The 22,035-nt window shown below is 45.5% G+C and overlaps 1 protein-coding gene across 3 annotated transcripts in view; it reads left to right on the top strand.

Annotated features, from left to right (window-relative positions):
- The first annotated feature begins 8,847 nt into the window (after positions 1-8,847).
- The window catches only part of TTC12 (tetratricopeptide repeat domain 12), a 39,993-nt gene continuing 26,805 nt past the window's right edge, over positions 8,848-22,035 (top strand). Inside the window, exons 1-7 of one of the 3 annotated variants that reach the window (XM_032472439.1) lie at positions 8,848-8,886; positions 10,423-10,495; positions 12,430-12,593; positions 13,142-13,163; positions 13,814-13,891; positions 14,753-14,874; positions 19,021-19,080. In XM_032472439.1, the coding sequence (XP_032328330.1) occupies positions 10,438-10,495; positions 12,430-12,593; positions 13,142-13,163; positions 13,814-13,891; positions 14,753-14,874; positions 19,021-19,080 (504 nt within the window). In that variant the 5' untranslated portion in view covers positions 8,848-8,886; positions 10,423-10,437. Of the gene's footprint in view, positions 8,887-9,296; positions 9,385-10,422; positions 10,496-12,429; positions 12,687-13,141; positions 13,164-13,813; positions 13,892-14,752; positions 14,875-19,020; positions 19,081-22,035 lie in introns of those variants that run through there. The other 2 variants (XM_032472437.1, XM_032472438.1) reach the window with 2 other exon arrangements.

Below are 22,035 nucleotides of genomic sequence, written 5' to 3'. Positions count from 1 at the left end.
GGAAGGTCCAAGATAGCAGAGGTGCTCTAAGACTGTGCAAAAGGAGGTACAAAGTACCTGTGCAGGTGGTGAAAAGTAAAAGTGATTTCACCTTCTCTAATAATGAAAGACGGCCCAAACGATCCATTTATCAGACCATTTATCATCTTTTAAATTAGAAGAAAAATTAACACTCAGTGCTGGTGCAGATGCTGTGAAACTGTCAGTCTCGTATGTGAGCAGGGCTAATGTGTACAGATGTGTGCAAACTCATTGAGAAGCAATTTGGAAATATCAACAACCATGAAAAGATTCAGAATCTTGATCAAGAAACCCACTTCTGAGAAGCTACCCTAAGAAATCAATCCTAGATATGTACAGAGATGTAGTTAGAGATGCTTGTTGCAGCAATATTTGTGTCAGCAAAAAAATATATATATATATTAGCACCAATGAAAGATCTAAAATGATGACAAGCAGACAGATGAAGTACAGTGTGTGGATAAGTGAAATGCAATGCAGAGAATAAATGATTGTTACTAAAACAAAGCATAATGTAGGACAGACTTGAGAGGCAAGAGATGTATGGACCCCCTCTGAGCCTCTGTTGTCTCTTCTATTAAAAGAGGGATAATAATACCATCTCTTTAGATTATTATATAGCTTTGGGAGATGACATTTAAAACCTTTAGTAGAGGGACTGGGATATAATGGATGCTCAGAACGTATCATCGATGATGGTGATGATGATGATGATGATGGTGATGATGATGGCAGTGATGGTGATGATGGTGGTGGTGGTGATGATGATGATGGTGGTTGTGATGGTGATGATGATGATGGTGGTGGTGATGATGATGATGGTGGTGATGATGATGATGGTGGTGGTGGTGGTAGTGGTGGTGGTGATGGTGGTGGTGATGATGATGGTGGTGGTGGTGATGATGGTGATGATGGTGATGATGGTGATGATGATATTGTGCTATAGCAATAAAGTGAAATAAAAAATCATCTGCAAGCATAGTTACCTCATTGCCCACCCCCCATACCAAAAATGCAGAAAACAAGATAAAAAGGAAATATATCGAAATGTTCAAAGTGATAGCATCGGGATAAAGAGATTATGAATGATTTTCTGTTTTTCTGTATTTTCAAAGTTTCTATGAGATGCTTTGAATACACTATCTGTTAAGACAAAAAGAAGCAAAGGTGTTTGCTAGAAATACACACGCCCACTCTTGCATAACAATGGAGATGGAGCCCAGGTCAGGACCATAGGTACCTCTGGGGCCCGATATTTCTCTGTGTGTACGCTTACTCCCAAAACCCTGTAGGCAAAGAAAACCCCACTGCACAAATCTGGTGCATCTTTATAATTTCTGAGTGGTGCTAGGCACCTCTAGATGAAAAATGCCCCAAGTAAACAGTAAGTAGTATTAAACGTTCTCTACAGCCCACATCGTTGACATCATTTAATTCAATCCGCAGAGAAGGAATCCGCAGCCTCAGCAGCGATAGAAGAAACCTGGCCAAGTACGTGACAATAGCAGGTGCTTAACAAACATTAAATGAATGCCTGAACAAGGGCTGAGGGCTCAGAGGTCCCCTGCCTTTCTCTGCCACCGCCGTTGCCCAGGTAGCCAGTCTGCCCACACGGTGGCAGTGCTGCTCCACATTAGGTAGAGATGGGCGGGCACCCTTTCCACCTGGCACACAATGCCCAGCTTCCCTTTCCTTTTCAGGCAGTCGTGTCCCATGATCCACAGAAAGGCTTCAAAGGAGGACACTGTTGGGAGTCACCGTGTCTTTCTTAATGGAGTGGAAGACATGGCCCTTTGGCTATAGGAAAGATGCTTTCATCACCGGTGGAAGGTGGGACCAGTCTATGAAGCTGCTGGAGGTTTATACATCCATGTACAACCTGTACTGAGGTTTATACATCCATGAGACCCAGCTAGGGTCTGAGGGTCCCAGGATGGTCCTTGATGGTAGAAGCTTAAAACAGAGCTCTCTGGGGCAGCGTGATACTCGGGAGGCAGTGTGCTGAGATGGCGGAGCCTGAGCTGGGGGAAGCCACTCAGACTAGGTTTCACACCTTGGCTCAGCCTCTGGCAAGTCACATAACCTACCTGGCTGCACTTCTTGTCATCAAACGGGAACAGGAACTTGTAAGGCTATTGGGAGATTTAAGTCCGACAGTCCTTGCAAAGGACTGGGTGGGATGCCCGGCACTTAGCAGCTCAGCCAGTGCCTGTTGCTCTACTCACTGCTGTTTCTATGCCGGTTAAGAACTGTGGTGTCACTGATTATGCCTAGAATCCCAAGGAAGATTCTTCCCTCTATGGTCACACACAGACTAAATCTCGGATTAGACCCTGAAATTATTTCTTTATCTTTAATAAGGTGGGAACTGAGAGAGCAAAGGGTGGGTCTAAGAGGCGAGAATTTTAGCTATTTTTAAAATGAAAGGACATATGTTTGAGGGGGATTAAATGTGCTCTTTGAATTCTCTTTAGGGAGGGAAGAGACAGTGCTGACTTTCTTCAGCTTCCTCCCCCTCCAAATCTTGAAGCCAAAGCCATCAAGTGAGTTACAGTCCCAGCAGCCACTGGGAGGGCTTTGTCCACCAGGGGTATCTCTGCAGTCTGCCTGGCTCCTGGCTCCAGGGCGACTTTGTCTGCACTTTTACTCCCAGCAGGCAAACGTAGGATTCCTTTATTCCTCATGCAGTGGTCCTCGGAAAAACAATTTTTTTTTTCCTTCTTTATGTCTCCTAAGCTTATAAAGTATGATTGATGAGAAAAGGCAAGCAGCTGGAATTGTTTACACAAAAAGAGAGCAGAGCACTAGAGGGAGAGACAGCTGAAATGATCTCCGCGTCTCAGGTTTATTATACGGTGGAAAGTGACCAAATGTTCAACTTTTTTATTGAAGACATAAAGACAAGTAAAACTTAAGTACCACACAAGGGATTTAGGTCGGATGGAAGTAGCAGTTGTGAAAGTATGACTCATCAGGGTTCTCTGGGGGAATATATTTGAAATGTGAGTCATGCACATTTTAAGTCTGTTTTCCTCTGCTTGTTTCAGTGTGTACGAAATGCAGACATTGCCACTTAAAATGTAAATCATAATAATCATAATCTATGTACACTCATGCACAAGGTCCCTAGATCCTGTGATTGTAGCAAAGGGCATATTAGACATGAAAGATTGTGTTATGCTGTGTAACAAACAGGTCTGACTTTTTTTAAAGTTTACTAAGCAACTATTTTATTTTTAAGAGGATTATTTGGTTTGTTTATTTATTATTTAATGGAGGTACTGGGGATTGAACCCAGAACCTCATGCATGCTAAGCATGCACTCTATCACTGAGCTGTACCCTCCCCACCATGGTCCAAAATTTTTGTTCATCACAAGAGAAGTCTATTGCTCACTCATGCTCATATCCATCAAAGGCATCTCTGGCCCATGTCCCCTCACTCAGGGATTCAGACAGACACAGACTCCACCACCTCGTTGTGGGGTAGGGGAAGGGCTGGCTACGTGTGGTGAGTGAGTCACACTCTGGCTCTTAAAGGCTTCTGTCCATTTCTTCCCACCACAGCACAGAACCAAGCAAGTCACCTGGCCACAGGGTGGTGAGATCCTACTGTGTGCCTGGAAGAAGGAAAACTGGCATCTTTTTTTTGACAATCCACTCGCTACCCAGGGCTTAGTAAGACGTCTGACATTTTAAAGTGATCAATCTGTCAAGTATGAGATCTACCCTAAGATGTGTTTTGTGGCTGTCACAACGTTTTTCCTCCAGGACGGACCTCTCTGGGAAGCCAGAGGCAGAGAAACTTATAAACACCCTTAATCCTTTCCCATCTGGAATAACTTAGATTCGAGCCTTCCTTCATGCAGAGCAAGAGATTAACTCACTTATAAAACACATCATTTTTTTAAACTCCAGCTAAGCTCCAGGTGCTGGGAGTATTAAGACAAAATAAAACAAAATCCCTTCTCTCACGAGACTGATGGTCTAGGCATCCTGTTGGATTTATAGGACTGGGGCTTGGAGTGAGGTAGGGGCTTAATAGTGTCCATGTAAGAGTCGTCAAGATGGAAGTGACTTTGAAGATGCCACACGTGTCCGTGGCTGCTGAGCACTGTGACCTGGGACCACACACCCCTGCCCCCTCTTCTGCATCCCTCCTGCTCAGGTATCTCTCCTGTCTCTTCCCTTCCCCCTTTCCTGCTTTACGCTCTTCCTCCAGCTTCCCTCCCTGATACCCTGTGCCCTAGCAACACCTCTGGGCTCATCTCTTCCCACTCTTGCCCTGAACTTTTCTGTTTTCTCACACATGGCACAGTGTTTCCTGCCTCTACACTTCTGCTCATTCTGTCCCCTGTGCCTGGAGTCCTCCACACATGCTCAGCTCCCACATTATCCGTGTAAATTCCCATTCCTACAGGAGCACCATTTCCTTCCCCATCCTTCTTCCTTAAGCGCTAGACTCTCACTGTCCCTATCACATGGTTCTATAAGAATTTGTTTATGCTTGTATCTTCCTCATTGGACTGTGTGAGACCCGGGGCTGAGCCCCTGACTTACAGTACGGTATCTGGTTAAAGCGAACACTTCAATAATGTTTGTTGTATTTCTGTAACAGAGAATTATAGTTGGATGATCAGTAAAAGACATTCAAGCATAAGAACATATTATTAGGGCAGTGTTCTGGGTGTGCCTGTGGGGGAGAGTGTGAAATGGAACTATGACTTTGAGGAGAAAAAAATTACTTCTAACTCTAGAAGAATTTCTAGCATAAAACGTTATTCACTATGTTTTTAATTGTGTGATCTCAGTGTCATTTCTCTGGTGTTTAGAGTCCTTCAGACAAAATGTATTTAAAAATTGACATGTTTTATATTAAAATATCAATATTTCTATTATGCCTAACATCATCTGGACTAGTTGGATGGATTTGTGATGAAAAAATTAAATATCAACTTTGAAAAATTTAATTGAATAAATGAATCAGTTAACACTAGATTTGGCTGGGAGTGACAGAAAGCCCAACAAAACAGTGACTTTAACAAGATAGAAGTCTTTAGACTCTTAGGACCTGATGTATTGTTGGGGTTAAACAGCTCTCCCTCACATAAATATGGAATTAGATAGTCCAAAACCAGTGTGGTAACTCCATGATTATCAGAACACAGGATCCTTCTACCTTGTGGCTTTCCATCCTCAATATACTGCTTCTCCCTCATGGTCCAAAATGTCTGATCCAGCTCCAGCCATTGTGTCCAGATTCCAATCAACAAGATGAAAAGGTAAAGGGAAGGGAGCACTTTCTTTGGACACTTCCCAGAAGTAGCACCCACTACTTCTCTTATATCTAATTGGCCAGTCGTGTGTAAGGGAAGCTGGGAAATGAGTCTATTCTAGGTGCCTGTGCTTTGCTAAAAATGGGAGTACCTGAAGGAGAGGAGAGTGGATATTAGAGGACAATTAATTTATTCAAAATCTTCAGTTGAATAACTCATCAGCATCTTGAACTGAGTATAAATCTGAACTCATTATCTTTCTCCACACCTGACTCTCCTTCAATCTTCTCCCTCTCAGCCAGTGGAGAGGGCCATCTGGCTCAAGCCAGAAATCTAATGTCATTGCTAATTTTTTTCTGCTGTCAATTTTCTCTCCAACATGTATCTCAAATTCATCTAATCCTTTCTAGTCAACAACCTCTAACTTGTCTCCCAGTGTCCCTCTGGCCTCAGTTCCAGATCATTCTCCACACTGCAGCCAGAATGACTTTCTTAAAAAAAAAAATCGGGCATGTCACTCCTCTGCGAAAACCCCCTCAAACACTGCCCATAGCACTTAGGAGAAAGACCCAGAATCTTCCGAAGGCCCTGTGTGATCTGGGCCCGGCTTCATCTTGCCCCACTTGCATTTTGCTCTCTAGGCGGCAGCCAAGCTTGCCTCCTGCTGGTTCCTCGTCCATGTCAGGCTCCTTCCTGACTGCCCAGGCTGCTCCCACCTCCCTCTACAATTGGTCAACATCCGCTCATCCCTTAAGTCTCAGCTTAAGCATCACACCCTCAGGGAAAATCTCCAAGGTCTGAGACTCAGCTGTCATGGCACTCTTTGCTATTTTGGTTTTTCCACCCTTTACTTCTTATAGGACTTATGATGGTGTTTATCACAGAATTTGTTTATTGACCTTTAACCCCCTTAGGTGATAAGCTCTTTGGGTCTTGTGACTGGATACCTGTGATGGTTAATTTTATGGGTCAACCTGACTGGCTCACAAGGTGTTCTGATATTTTGTTAAACGTTATTCTGGGTTTGTCTGTGAGGGTGTTTCTGGATGAGATTAACATTTGAATCACAGACTGAGTAAAGCAGATTGCTCTTCCCAAGGTGGGTGGGCCTCACCCAATCAGTTGAAGGCCTGAAAAGCATTCTTTCTCTCTGCCTGGCTGTATTTGGGTGGGACATTGGTCTTCTGCCTTCAGACTCAGACTTGGACTGGAACTTACACCATCATCAGCTCTCCTGGTTCTCAGGCCCTTGGACTTGGACTGGTACTCACACCATTGGGTGTCTCCATCTCCATCTTGCCTATTGAAGATCATGTACCGCTCAGCCTCCATAATCATGTGAGCCAATTCCTTATAGTACTTCTCTCTCTCTCTCTCTTTTATTGGTTCTGTTTCTCTGGAGATCCCAGACTAACAGAGTATCACTCGTGCTCCATTACATCCCCAGTGTTTAATAATAGTGTTTGCACCTTGTTACTCAGTGTGGCTCACAGTCCACAAAGAGATATCACTGCAGATTCTCAGCCCCCAGTCCTACTGAGCCAGAATCTGCAATTTAACAAGATCCCCAAGCAATTCTAATGCACGGTCCGAGCTCAGAAGCACTGATCTGATGCATCCTAATCACAGTAGCAGTACTAATGTCAATAACATTTACTGAGTCTTGACAATGTACCAGGCACTTTACCTGTAATTAACTCATATACTTCTCACAGCAGCCCTGTCAGATCAGTATTATTTAACATTCTCATTTTTACAGATGAGGAAACTAGGGCACAGAGATATTAAATAATGTGTCAAGGTCACACAGCTAGTAATAGTAGAAATAATAACAGGAAGAAAAAGATCCCCAGCACCTAGCTCAGTAAAAAGGTGCTTGGGAGGTGCATAACAACATTTTAATAATGCAAGTGGAGAGCGGAGATTTGAGCCCAGGGAGGCTGGTCCTAGAGTCCCTGCTCTTAACCACTCAGCACATGATAAATGTTTGTCAAGTGCACGTCAAGGACTTTCCGCAGCACCTGGCATCCTGGAGACCATCCACATTTGATGAATGAATGTGTGAATGAATGGGTATGAGGTATGGTCAGTGGTGGACAGGTCCCTCTGAGTCCAGGAAAAGGAGTTTGGTGAAAAGGGTAGTGGAAAAGAAAGTGATTTGGAAATAATGCTGTTAGCTCCAAAGTTACAAAAGACCCTAAGTTGGAGACTATGCCTGAGTTCAAGGCCTCCTAAGCCCAAGAGGAAAATGGGTTGATACTAATAGTAATAACCTGTCACTGATTCTTGCCTCCATCAATTCCTACAGGCTCTCAAGTCACTGTAAAGTACCGCGTGTCTTTCTGATAATCCCCAGGGTGTGGCACCAACAACCCTGCTCTGCTGGCACGTCCACTCTCTGCTACTTCTCAGGAGGAATCTCAGTCCCTGCGGACAGCCACTGTGAATGCACTGCTGGGTCCCCCAGGTCACACCGCTTCCTGCTCCAACCAGTGAGCTGAAGGACTCACTCTGCTGAAGCTGCACCTGGTCTGCTGCCGGGAGGAGGCTGCCCTGGTCCCTTTGAGCTATAACCCCATGGGGCGGGGGTACCCAAGCAGGACTGCATGCCTTGTGGAGATTTCAAAAAGTCCCCTGTTCTCCATGGGGCTCAGACATGCATCCCATGGGGTCTAGGTCACAGGACAGAGTCAACAGACTGTTTTCAGAATCAATGTTGATCTAGTTGGTCATGCTGGACCCGTCTCCCCTCTTGGCAAGCTCTGTCCCCTGGACTCCTCAGTCCCTACCAGACAGGTTCCTGTAAAGCACCCACAAATTTGCCAGGAAGTCTCAAATGTTTCTGAACATCAGTTTAAGCTCAAGATGGGGCTTTTCCCTAAGCCTGCTTTTCGCTCTTTTTAATCCAGCATTCACCACTCAACCTTGATTTAAAAAAATAGACTGGGATCTCTTTAAGCGTGTGTGGGTGTATTCATCGTGTGACTGTGTCCATCATCTCCTTCTGCTCTAAATCCTATGATGCCCTGGATAATAACCACCACTTGTCCCTATCGACTAGGTGCCTGGCGCTTCAACCATAAACCTTATGAGAAAGAACCACTTCTCCATTTTATAGATGAAAAAACTTAAGAGCAGAGAGGTCACAGAACTCTCTGAAGGTCTCACCAATAAGCAAAATCGGATTTCGCCCAAGCCTGCACCTCCCAAGCACGCTGGAGATATTCTCCCTTTGGGCCAAATATATTAAGCTAATGGATGTGACACACATCCCCAATCCCAGAAGAAAAATAGGCGAAAACCTGGCCCTGATTTAGAGACCAGCACGGGTCAGAAGGGGCTTTTTTTTTTTTTTTTTTTTGCTCCCCTTGCTCCCCCACCTGCCGCTGCCCAGGCTCCAATTTGGCTCCCCAGGCCCCAGGTCGGCCTTGAATTTGGCGGCCAATCCGTAACGGGAGCGGGGGGCGGGGTGTCTGCGCGGGCGCCACGCCCACCCTTGGTCTCCAGGCCCTGGCCCCGCCCCGTCCCAGCCTAGGTCGGTCACGGCCCGCCCCCAGCCGCCATTTCCTGTCCAGCCCTGGGCGCGTCAGGTCAGTGCAGCGGAGTGGCCCGGGGTCTGCCTTGGACGTGGCCTGGTCCTGATCTGGCCGTCAGAGCCGGGCAGAGGTCCCTGGTTTGGGCCCCAGTGGATGGGACGGTATCGGCTGCGGGCTGGGACTACAGCGGCGGGACCAAGGCCAGGGGACGCTAGGGAGCGGTTGCCGGGCAACGGTGCAGTTGGCCCCGCCCCTTGGCCCTGGCTCGCGCAAGTTTGTCTGCAGTCCCAGCCAACTGCAGGCTCCTGCAGAGGGAAACGCGGGATGCCTCTGGCCTCATCCCGTCGTGGGTTCGCTCCGACCCTGCCCTGGGAGCAGAGGGCTTGGCTCCTGCCCGCGGGAGTTCGGAGCCTGCCTTCTGCCCCTCCTAACCTTGGGCAAGTTAACTCACTTGACTAGGCCTCAGTGCCACGGGAGCCTGAAATGTTAGAGCTGGAAAGATACCTAGCTATCATCTGGTTAAGCCACACGTCCCCAAGCCCAGTTTTATAGGTAAGGGTGCCTCGCGGTGACCCCTCGTCGCGTGCCTGGTGCTTCGAATTAATCCCCAGATAGCCGTCTGTTTGATATTACCGTTTTCACAGAATGAATGAGGACCCCGAGGCTCAGAGAGGTTGTAACTTTAGCTGAGGTAGCACAGCCTGTAATTGGTGGAATCTCAAAGAGATCAAGTAACGCACAGCTTGTTCTGGCAGATTCTGAATTTCCAGTTGTAGGTGCATTACAGACTATGCTACCACTAAACCCAACTGGAAATCAGTCACCTGGAGCTTATGTAAAACTGTACATCCCTGGGCACGTTGGAGGGGCTCTGGGCTAAGGTGGAGGAATCTGGATACTTAACAATTTTGGGGATGATTTTTGTGGTCTGTGGTTGGACCTTTGGGAACCACTGGGTACACCATGAGGACCTTTCTCTCAAAAACAACTGAGAGGTGATCCGTCTAAAGTACCCGGACAGGAGAGAAGATGTGGGCTCACCGTGCCGTCAAGTTTTAATCCCTGCAGTCAATTTGTATCCTCTCTTCACTCCTCAGAGACAACCCGGAGGCTTATATTTTAAACAAGTTTGGACATTTAGATGCAAATTGTCCTGTTTCTGGTTTCCTGTCATACAGCCAGTTCCAAGCTTCTGGCTGGGCTGGCCTGTCACGATCAAAGTCAAGCATTAGTGTCATCCTCCATCCCTGGTGGCCTGCCAGCTGCTCTCCGCCTGGTCTGCTTCACGCCAGGTCCCTGAATCAGAGCAGTTGATACTGGCTTTGAAGGAACGTTTTGTAGAGCCGTTTCCCCATTGGAGGGAGGCTGGCAGCTTTCCGGAAGTATCTCCACACCTAAAGAGTGCCCCTTGGCCCTGGCAGCAGTCAGAATGACATAGATCACCCTGCTTGTTATTCACGACTTTTATAAACACAAATCCATCTAAAAAGTAATCACTTGGCTCTTAGTTGTAGAAGGCTAATAAGCCTGACAAATTCCACTTAGTGTTTTATTATTACTAATTTTCATCATGTGTGCTGCCTCCCTCAGGGATTCTGGTTCACAATGGCTGACTCTCAAGAGGAAGACTTGCAGAAGTTTCTTAAAAATGTGGATGAAATCAGTAAGTGCCAGTAAAATCATAAATTAAATTGTACTTTAAAGAGGTGGAGTCCTTATAAAGAAATGATTACTGTAAGTTAGTTCCTGAGTGGCCTGACAGGTTTATGACTCTTCAGAAAAAAATGTCACTGAGATTCAACAGAAGGGATATTGAGAAGCAAGTAATATTGGAGCCTAGGTGTAATATTTTTCTGGCTGTTAATTGGTATCAGAGAAGCTGTTTACATTCTGATTGGAATTTGGGCTGACAGCTCCCATCCGTGTTTTCTCCCCTTCCGTGTAGGATCAGGTCCCCGGCGCCAGTGAGCCTAGCTGGTCCCTTCAAGGCGATTACTCAGGGGCCCCACCCATCAGTCTGGGATCCCTCTTGTTTTAGGGTAGAGCCATTCCTGGTTTTGAGCTGCAGAGGCAAAATCAAATGACTTTCCCAAGGGTCCATCACATCACATGGATGCGACAGCCCTGTCTCTCTTCCTCTAGGCAAGAAGACCCTTCCCCAGCTCAGACAGATGTCACCTCAAAGGACATACTCTGATCACACAGATCATATACAGGAGATTGCAGAGCACTCAGTCCCTGTGCAGACTTCAGGGAGTTCGTTTGAGGACAGAAACAAGAAAACCAACCACGAAACAAACTTCACATATCAAATAGAAATATATTGAAATTGCTGCTTCCAGTGGGCGATAGGGATCCCAAGAATAAAATGGTTTTAAAGATAGTTCGAGTAACTTCACAGATGACACATCCATAGTGTGCTCTTTGTGTCTGTCACGGCCTCTCCTCTGCCCATCCCCAGATGTTGTTCCGTGGAGTCCTGGCCTGGCCCACTGCTCACCTTTCTCTTCAGGTGATGGAGCCCAAGCATGTGCTTTTAAATACCACCCTTGCTGATGACCCCACATCTCAATTGCTACCAGCCTTCTTCTCTGAGCCTCAGCCTCTATGCCAACTGTTACATCCATTGTACCCCTCAAACATCACAAACATGTCCAAAGTTCAGTCGATCATCTCTTTCCCCTCTGTCCCACCTCTCCCAAATAAAACCTGCTTCTCCTACCCTCCCGTTCATTCTAGTGTCACTTGGTGGCACTCCCATCCCTGAAATTTACAAGTCCTATTGGCCTCCTCCCATCTCTCAGGCCTGCATTTAATCAGCCATCAGGTTAGCCTTCTTCCTCCAGCTCCATCCTCTCCAACCTCCCTGTGTTCTGGTTCTCTTCTCCAGACTATTTCCTCTGCCCACTGATTGTTTTTCCTGCCTCCAGGCTTACACTCCCCACAGAGTAATGTATCTAAAATGCAAATCTGACCCAGACACTTCTCTGCTTGGAGTCTCTCCACAGTCACAATAAATTTCAAGCTCTCATCAGGACCTAAGTCCTCCCATGACCTAGCCCTTACCTCTCGCCTCTCCCTCCCTCACACTTGAGCAGCAGACTGCTTCTGGTACCCACCCAACACACACACCCTGAGAGTTCACACTCTCTCTATATAACTGAATCACTTTGTTGTACACCTGAGACATTGTAAATCAACTCGACTTCAATTTTTTAAAGTTTAAATAAATAAAACTTTTAAAAAAGAAATGAGGAGATGTTGGTCAAAGTGTGTAAGCTTACAATTTTAAGATGAATAAATTCTGGGGTTCTAACATACAGCATGGTGACTCTAGTTAACACTACTATATTATACACTTTCAAGTTGCTAAGAGAGTAGCTCTTAAATGTTCTCACCACACATAAAAAAATTGAATATCAAAACATCATGTTTTATCCCTTAAACTTCCACAATATCATATATCAATTATATCCCAATAAAGCTGGAAAAATAAAAGTTCTTCCCCATGAATTTTCTACACCGTCTCTTTGAGTGAGTGACATCTTTCTTTTGGAAGACCCTGCTTGACTGATCCACATCTGATTCCTCCTCCAGCCAGTTTAATTCAGGAGATGAATTCTGATGACCCAGTCGTACGAGAGAAAGCTGTCCTGGAGACAGAGAAGAGACTACAGTTTACAGAGGGAGACCAAGAGGAGGACGAATGCAGGACCACCGTCAACAAGACCAGGATCAGCCCCCCACAGGCTCCCGCGAAGGTTTCCTTTTCCTGTCGTGGAGATACTTAAGTAGACACAGCGAGGATGTCTGCACTGAAGCAGGCAAAGTGGTAGTTTAATCTCAACTGCCTGGTGAGGCTGGAACCGTCTTTTGCTTTATAGATTCACTAGATTTATTTTCCGCAAGGAAGTATAAACTCAATTTTTTTTCTTGGTCTTTCTGGGTCATCTTTAAACAACCCTTTGGGTTCGTTTTAATGAAAATTTGGCCTCTGCATCCATTGAGCTTGTGGCCATTTTTAAGCTGGTAAGGTAATGTATTCTACTTTCTCATATTTCCAACTCATACAGCCACAGCTGGGGTCCTTGCTTCTGCAGACATAGCCCCGGAACAACTGTGCCCATAATCAGATCTGATTTAAAGCAAGCCCCCTGAATTTTGATCCCTTCGTGTGGGTGGTTACAGGAAATGACCCTGCTACCCAGTTGTAACTGATCCGCCTTCTTGGTTTGTGTCTGTATATACATCAGAGAGTGATTTTTGAAATTTGTTTCTTTGTTTTTTTATGATAACCTGTGCCCTGCAGAATGCAGATGAAACAAACTCAGGTAAGGAGAGCATCTCTCTTCCTGAAGTGTATTACTCATTTAGGATCAGTGTTTATTGATTGTAGCATCCAGACCCTTAAATTGTAGCCTCTGGGCTTACAAACAGCCCATGAACAAAAAACTACCTACTGATCACCCACTGCTGGTACTAGTGGTCAGAAGGGACAGCACGGGGAGGTTTTTGTCTCTGCCCTCCTGGCCAGCCTTTTGTAAACTGAATTCAGTTACTCTGTTTCATCCAGTTACCCTCGGCTGCTCAGGGAGACGCAGGCAGTTTCTTTGTTGCCCAGCTCAGAAGCTCATTATGCTAAGTGGAACAAAAAAGTCTGTCTTCAAAGAAAACTCCTTTTAAAAGGCATAATTCAAATTTGAAGCACAGACATAGTCATCGTGTATGATAATATATCACACAGCTTACCATTTAATGTCAAATTAAGAAAATGTCATTTTAGTTGCCTTCGAATCTGTGTGTGTGTGTGTGTGTGTGTGTGTGTATGTGTTCATGTGCTAGCATGTGCCGATATGTGTATGCATTAAAAGTGTGGCTCTAAAACTCTCAAGTAGCTTTTTTTCCCCCTGAATTTGAGCTAAAGAACTGATTATAGTATTTAGATTTTCCTTTTTAATATTTGAAATTACTCTGTTGTCAGAGGCCTTCTTGGCATCTATGGAGAAGGATGCAAAGGAACGTGCCAAAAGAAGAAGGGAAAACAAAGTCTTAGCAGACGGTAATTGTCAGTCTTCACTTTCCAATAACTGGGATGCTTTGTGCTGGAAGAGCCTCAGAGTCTCTGTGCTGATGTTTGATGACATCAAGATCCCCGGGGGGTTGGGTTTGTGGGCCTGAGGCAGTGGGACCTGGCCAGGCAGGAACCACTGGCTGTCTATTCCCTGTTCCCGCTGCAACATGCAGTGAGCAGGAGGACGTAGCCCTCAGTGAGCTCCCACCATCAAACCTCTTTCCAAAGCAGGTGGATGGATTTAGCAGATCAGATTGAGCAGCACTAAACGATGCTTGGAAAGGAAGGAAGGAAGGATGGGAGTGGGGTACCACTGGCTAGCCTGAGGCACACAGGAAGATGTGAAAAAGAAAAATGAAACAATAAGCAAAGCTGGGAGAAGAGAAATAGAGGAAAAGAAAGAAACAAGGTTGCGTGTTTGGCGGGGGAAATTCACAGGACAGAAGGCTGCCTTCAGCACATACTTTATACCACCCAGTGGTATGTGCGCTGCAAATCTGAATGATTCCATATTTGCTAGAAAATTAGTTGTTTGACCCTCTTTATGAGACATTGAATGTGTAGACTTGATCTTTGTGGCAAGCCTGGAATATTCTGAGCCTTGGGGCAAAATCATGTCCTTTCTTCTAAGAAGCTACTTAGAAAGCTTGGGGTGGATTTGGAGAAAAGACTACTTAGAGAAACCAATCCTGAAATATCTGTAGAGGGAAGTAAGTGACACCCCCAACCCCCTCAGGATGGACGGAAGCTCTGACCTTCAAAGCAGGGTTGGAAAGTCAGGGTAATAAAGTCTGAAAGAGTTTTCCAGGGCATGGGGAGAGCTCACCGGTATGGCTTCTATTCTCCTAGCCCTCAAAGAGAAGGGGAATGAAGCATTTGTCAGAGGTGATTACGAAACGGCCATCCTGTGCTACAGCGAGGGTTTGGAGAAACTGAAGGACATGAAAGTGTTGTACACCAACCGAGCCCAGGTCAGTGAGCCAAGCACATGTCCACGGGCTTTTCTCGGGGAACCGTAGGCTCAAACCTTGCGAAATCAGAGACAGATGAGACGAGATGGTACCAGAGGTGTGTGCTGGCTCTGGCCGGGGTGTGGGGGAGGCTGACGTGTATGGAGCGTTTGCCCATTTCTGTGGTGTAAATACTCCCACTGGGGTCCGATTTCAGATACCGACTTGGAATCATTGAGGGAGGGCTTGGGAACAGCCACGTACGATCAGTTCTCTCCATTGCAGAAGCCAGCACAGCAGTGGTGGTACCCAGGCACTTCCCATGTGTATTAAGGAGACTAGTGGAATTCTGCCACCACTGGATGTGTTCAACCTCTTTTTTGATGCCTGTCTAAACTCCTAAGGGTTACTCTCCCATTAATTTCTTACTCATTGTATCAGTCCCTCCTTGATTAAGATTTTGTGACTGGGGTATCCTGGATAGCTAATGGGCCTCCAGCCAATTTGTCAGAAATTCTGACTTTCTGAAATCCCTAATACCTCAGTTTAATATCACAGACGAGCTCAGTCTCCTGGAACACCAGGTAAAAACCATCCCCCGGATGTCTATTGTCTACTATTTAAAGAAGGGACAAGGTTGATGGTTCTCAGGGGAAACAGCAATGTCATCTGTGACCTTATCTTTGCAAAGCACTTGAGGTTGTATATGGTAGAGCTCTCTGTTGCTCAGGCTGCAAAAATTGGCAGATTCATGGACGTGATGATCCGATGGTCAGGATGCGTCAGCCAGGCCTGTGTGAGATGGACTCGACGCTGTGTCATTGACAAGAGGGAGAAGATCGCAACGGAGCCCTCATCAGCTCCAATTTCTGTAACTCAAGATTAAGAATGCCCTGCCTTGGTATGCTGAGGAAGTGTTGAAAGCAAGAAACGGGATGTCAGCAGGCCAAAAAGTCTATGTGGTGACAGTGATTTAATGATAAATAAATTCAGGCACAGCACAAGATCATTAGTTCAGCAGTTTGGATCAATCAGGCTAGAGTCGAGGTGTTATTTACCTAGCCCCTTTGTGGAGAAAAATTGCCATAAGGAAGAGGATCAGTAGACACATTAGTGAGAGGTCAATTTTGCCATGTACCTTTTAGCATCTTAACAAGATTATAAACTTTCTTAGGGTAAAAATTGCCATATACTTTCCCCCAGTGCTTTAGTTACAACAGATACTCAGTAAGTCCTTCTTAAGTTGTGCAGCACCAGAGGCACACTAAGTGCATTGAAGGGAATTAAGTTTCTGTTGACACTTCAAAGAAGACATTCAAATGCAGACAATTAGTATAATAACTATAGTTGCTTTTTATTTATCACCAAATTTGGTCTCCAAAACATTTACCTACTGATGCTTGATCAGTCTTGTTACTCTGAAGTTATTTGAAAGCAGTGAAATTGAATTGCCTTTAAAATGTTATGTAATTCAGATTTATACCTAATTCCGATGGTCTACACCCTGGTTCATCTAAATTAGTTGCATTTTTACTGTTCTCAAGTTGAAGCAGCACTTTGATTAGTTTGGGAGACTCACATCAAGAATGACTGTGGATGAAAATAAGTAAATGGGATGCAAAGCTTTGGGGAGGCAATTCCTCCCACCTCCCCCAAAGAGAACGCTTACTCAGAGACAAATAGATACAAAATGTGCTGCCTGCCGTTCCGAATCCTTTGAACCATTGACTGTGTTTTAAATGCTTCCCTGTTTGCATGCAGTGTTACGAAACACTCAGTAGGGACCCTGTGAATTGTGTGTCACTGCGTGTCACTGCTTGCCGGAGAGAAAACCTGCACTTCCATCGCTTTGTTTTTCTCCTGGAGCTAATGTTATGATCAATAGATTACTGGTGTAATTTAGACAAGTCAGGAGTTTAATCGCCATTTGGGAACGTAGTCCTTTTTAAAATACGGAAAAACAAAAGAGAACAGGAAAGTTATAGGGTATTGGATCTGAGCCTTAAAAAAAGAAAAAGAAAATACGAAAGCCTGCGTGGGGAAATTGTTGAAGCCCTTCTAGACTTTTTCAGAGTCTGTATCCTGAATAACAGTGTCATGAAATCATGACTACGGTTGCCCAGAAAGGTGCTAGTTTTTTTCTCTCACATCCTCTGTCTTTCAAATGAACCCCCCAAATCCCGGAGGAAAAGATGGTGCTTTATGGAAGAGATAACTCAAAGAGTCATCGTCTTCATTTAGTACCGAACTCCTGTTAATGAAAGCTCTGCACAGTGGCTTCCTTTCTGCTGGTAGATAGAGCTCCCCGGCAGAAGTCCCCTAGCTGGATATTGCCTGCTCCCTCCTCATTTTGGTTGAATGCTTAGATTTCTCATAAATTATAACAGTAACCTCATAATGGGCTTGTCCATGTAAATCTCCTCAGATTTCTTGTTCAGAATGTCACAGTGCCCTGGGACAGTGTTGATCATGGGCAAACGTACGTGGAGTATTGGCGTTGGATCTATCATCGGTGACTGATAGGTCCCTGGTGCCTGGTTGTCCTTTCTTACAACGGGGTGATCGTCGCTGCTTCTTAGGGAACTTTCCAAAAGAAGAGTGCTTGAAGTCTGCTTAGCGCAACTTGATAAGAATTTATTAAGCACTTATTGTATGCAGTGATGACTAGAGAGGGCATAGTAACCACGGTGCTTGCAGTTAAATAGACTTTCATTTGTTTATATACCATGGTTCTGTGAAACTATAAGTGAGCTAAATTCTTAAGTCAGGTTGGTTTGAGTGGATCACAGAATTCTGAGTTCATTCTTGATTTACAAGATTTTCCCCAGTTCTAGGAGATCCCAGAAGAGAGCCCGAAGGCATTTGAAACCGAGGGCTCCTGGTGATGGTCTGAGTCTTAAATGTCTGCCCGTTTCCTGTCTCTCTTCCTTCTCACTGCACTCAGAAGGCGCTAAGCAGAACTTTTCCTTAATCATATTTTGGCAAAAGCTTTATTGAGATATAATGGACACAATATACAATTCACCCACTGAAATTATACAGTTTGGTGGGTTTTAGTGTATTCACAGGGCTGTGCAACCCTCACCACACAAATTTTAGAACTGTTTCATCATCTCTAAGACCCTTTAAGCAGTCACTCCCCAATCCTGTCCCCCCTCCACCGCCAGCCCACTGGTCTACTTTCTGTTTCTATACAACTGCCTATTCGGGACTTTTCATATAAACGAAATCATACAGTATGTGTCCATGTGTGTCTGGCTTCTTCCACTGAACAGTGTTTTCAAGGCCCGTCCCTGTTGGAATTTGCATCAGTAATTCATTCCTGTTATTGACAAGAAATATGTCATTGTATGGCTCTACCACAATTTATTTACCCATTCATAAATGGATGGGTCTGAGCTACTGCTTTTTGGCTGTTATAAGTAACGCTACTATGCACATACATGTGCAGGTTTTTGTGTGGACATATGCTTATAATCCTCTTGGCTGTATACCCAGGGGTCATGTGGTACCTCTGTTTCGAATCTTTTGAGGAAACGTCAGACTGTCTTCCAAAACAGCTTTATCATTTTACATTCCCAGCAGCAAGCGTAAGAGTGTCCTGATTTCCTACATTCTCACCAACACTTGTTATTATCTGTCTTTTTGATTCCCTTTATTATTTGGTCTCCTTCTGGAACATTCCCAGCAGGGTAGGCTCCAGAAGCTGGCTCCTCCTTTGTACGTGGGGTTAGCGTGCTGGGTATTACTCTGTTTGCCCCCACAGATCCTTCTCTGCCCTGCGCCCTGGGAGACTGGCCTCTTGGCTTCCCAGCTTTCTAGCTTCTGTTTGGGTTCAGCCAATGAGATCGGAAGGAAGGAGGAGTTAAGTGAGATGGGGGGTGGTTTATTCTCCAGGCTTCCGCTCTCCTGAAGGCCTCAGCTCCTGTTAGGCAGCTGTCCACTGTTGGTTTTCCTATGCCCTGCCCTCACCCTGTAAATCATCCTTTTGTTAAGCTCTCCGCGGCTCCCCAGTGTGAGCGTGTCATGAGCTGGGACCCTGGCTGAGCCAGGGAAGGACCAGTTACCTCTCATCACCATGTTCCTGTTCCCCTGCTCTGTCTGTGTTGACTGAAGACCTCTGGCCACGGAACTGTGTGTGAACAGCAGCTGTCTGTGTCCTTGCAGGCTTACATCAAACTTGGGGACTACCGGAAGGCACTGGTGGACTGTGACTGGGCTCTGAAGGTAAGATGCCATCTCATTCTCCATGTGGTGGAGCTGGGCTTGCTCGGGCCAGGGGCCTCAGTCCTGAAGTGAACAGAGGGGAGCTGCTGGCATATTACAGTGGGAAAGGGTCTAGGCTCTGCAGTTGAGCCTCAGTTTCCTCATCTATAAAATGGATTCAAATAGAATTGTCATGAGGGTTGCAATAATGCACATGGTGCTTAGCTCACAGGAAGTACTCTAGACAAGTTGCTGTTAATACTGTTTTTTCAGGTTTTATCACAGCAGCTCACCCTTTACTATCGTGTTATCAGTCGCTTTGCTCCACGTGGTGGTGGAAACGCCTCTTTTTCTTTCTTAATTGTGTCTGCAGTGTTGCCATTTTTCCCCTCATCAGTTGCTGCTTTTTTCCCTCCCACTCTGATAATTTGGAAATGCATCACAGCTCCCCCTTCTGTAGAGGAATAATCAGAAGGAAGGTTTCCTGTTGTTCAGCCTGGATGCTTGTCAGGCCTCAGGCAGACAGTATAACACTCACTCGGCGTGGTATTTCCTCCGAAATCTTCCAAAACAGATAATCAAAGGTGGAGAGAAGTAAAGACCGTTGGTGGAAATATTAGCCGAGTTTTTAAAAGAGACGTGTCACAATCACTTCTTAAGAACATTATTTCTGATGACTAAATATTTAAATAACACTGATCCTAGCTCCGCCTAAGTTACTCTGTCGCAGGGGCTTTAACTAAATAATGCGAACCAGTGCCTCTCAGCCTTCCTTGCTGAAGAGCCAACAGAACGCACAGGAGCCCCTGGAGGGTGTGGAAGCAGAGAGCGTGAAATTTCTTTTTAGACACATGTTTTTATCTTAAAAATCCCTTGCAAATTTTGCACTGCACTCTGTAAAATGTACCAGCTTGTTTTAATATAGCCGTGTTATGTTAAATAATTTATAATCAAGTAAAATTGAAGTGCCAGGAGCACCTGCCAGGTTTATCGTGCGGCGTGGATTTCCCTGGTCCGGCACCACTTAACCCCGACGTGGTGAGCATGGCCCGAAACAGAGCGCATTTGGACAACAGCATGTTGGCCACACCTGCTTCCTTATTTTTTCACTGAGAGGGTAGACAAGGGAAATGGGCGAATTAGAAACTCACCTTTGCTAATAATGGTTTATAAAACACGACAGGTCCCCCAAACCTGGCACCTGGAGTGCTTGATTTCTTTATCTGCTGGAAGACGCGGTGTGTGGGAAACCTTGTCCCACTGCATCGTGACCGTCTTTAAGTGATGAGAACCGCCCAAAGCTGAAGCCATCGGGTTCTTCACACTCCAGCTGCAGCATAGATCTGCTAGCCTGCTCTGTCCCTTTATTTGATCATGATTTTTTTTTTTTTTTGCCTACTATCATTCTGTAAGAGAAGAGAGAGGCAAGGACGTTTTCTTCTGGTGATTCAGTAGTAACAGCCTTTTACTGCACGCTAGCTGTGAGCTGTCTCATTTGGGCCCTCACAACATACTATTCTGTTCTGTTCAATATCACAGTTACCCTTATTTTTCTGACAAGGAAACCGAGCCTCAGAGATTAAGTAAGTAAGCCGTGCAGGATCACACAGCTAATGCTGGCCTAACCATAGGCCAGTGCTCTGAGCCATTTACGATAAACAGCCTCTCCCTGGAAACCTGAAACCCCGACATCGCTTGGTATAGATCCCATTCCTTCTGTGGAAGAACAAGATCTCCTCGTGGGGCTTCCAGAAGTGTCTCTTCTGATCTGAAAAGCACCAGAGAGGTCGTCACACCCACACGCTGTTTCAAGACAACACACTGACCTGCTCCCAAATGTTAATTGATACACAATGTAAATTAGCAGTGAGACCAAGACAAAGCGGGCCCAGCAGACTTGACACTGAAAAACGCTGACACCCGGGAGCCACTCTTATTAAATGCCCAGCGAGGCTCCCCGTTGAAGGGGATTGGGTAAACACTTGGAGGGATGGGAAAAATATACACAAGGAATTCTAAAAACTAACAATAGTTGGCTCTACATCAAAGCTGTGAATTAAAAGAAAAAGTTTCACTCTTTTTTAAAGTAATATATCAATACTGAATGTCAGCGGCACCCCACTGTTAATAGTATTAGTACTTTCATGCCAGTTTCATATTTTGGGACACTTGTGAATTGGCAGAGACAGGCCCCTGGGATGATATTTCAAGACTGATCTTCCTTGTCAGGGAATATAAGGCAGCGAGCGGAGCTGGTTTCAATTAGAATCAGAATCATTTCTTTCGTGGCAGAACGCTTCCTGCACAATAAAACACATCTTCCTCTGAAGACAGACTTCCTTTTAAGGGGATCTGGGGTTCACCTGAGAGAATCCTGATGAGGGTTGATACCTCATCAAAGGAGAAAGGGCCTATTAGTGAGCAAATCCGTTAGCAGCTCTTTGTGTCAGTATCCGAGGAGGCGTGGTCACAATACACCCACTTCACGATGGCACAGTGGGGCGTGGACAAGCTCTGAGGTTCGGCTCCTTTTCCTCTGTTGTAGCCCTGATGCCCTGGCCGTGAAGGTGCGGTGAACAGGTGGCTTCTGTGAACTGTGGCCCTGGGGGTTCCTTTCCCTTTGTCCCTTCCTGCCTCCTCGATTCCATCCTTTGTGAGTTCTCCAGGCTTCACTCCCTGACTTTCTTCTCTCTGCAGTTTCTCCCTCAGAGCTCTCGTCTCCTCTCCTGGGTTCAGCTCTCATCCCTGCCAGTGGTTCACATCTGCATTTCAGCCGCCCCCTCAACCCCCCTGCACGTTTGCACGTGGCTGTCTTGGCATCCTCAGAAACGCAGCATGTCTTCGGTGGACTGTGTCTCTTCAGTGTGGATTTCCTTCCACCAAACTGCTTTTCTGAAGGAGATTTGGTGCAGTTTTTAAGCCCTTGGAGCCTGGAGTCAAACAACTAGATTTCAATCCCAGGTCTTCCACTTAGTA

The sequence above is a fragment of the Camelus ferus genome, chromosome 33 (genome assembly GCF_009834535.1).
Source record: "Camelus ferus isolate YT-003-E chromosome 33, BCGSAC_Cfer_1.0, whole genome shotgun sequence".
Taxonomy (NCBI): domain Eukaryota; kingdom Metazoa; phylum Chordata; class Mammalia; order Artiodactyla; family Camelidae; genus Camelus; species Camelus ferus.
The sequence above is the reverse complement of the archived record's forward strand: the minus strand, read 5'-3'. Positions and strand labels throughout refer to the sequence as shown.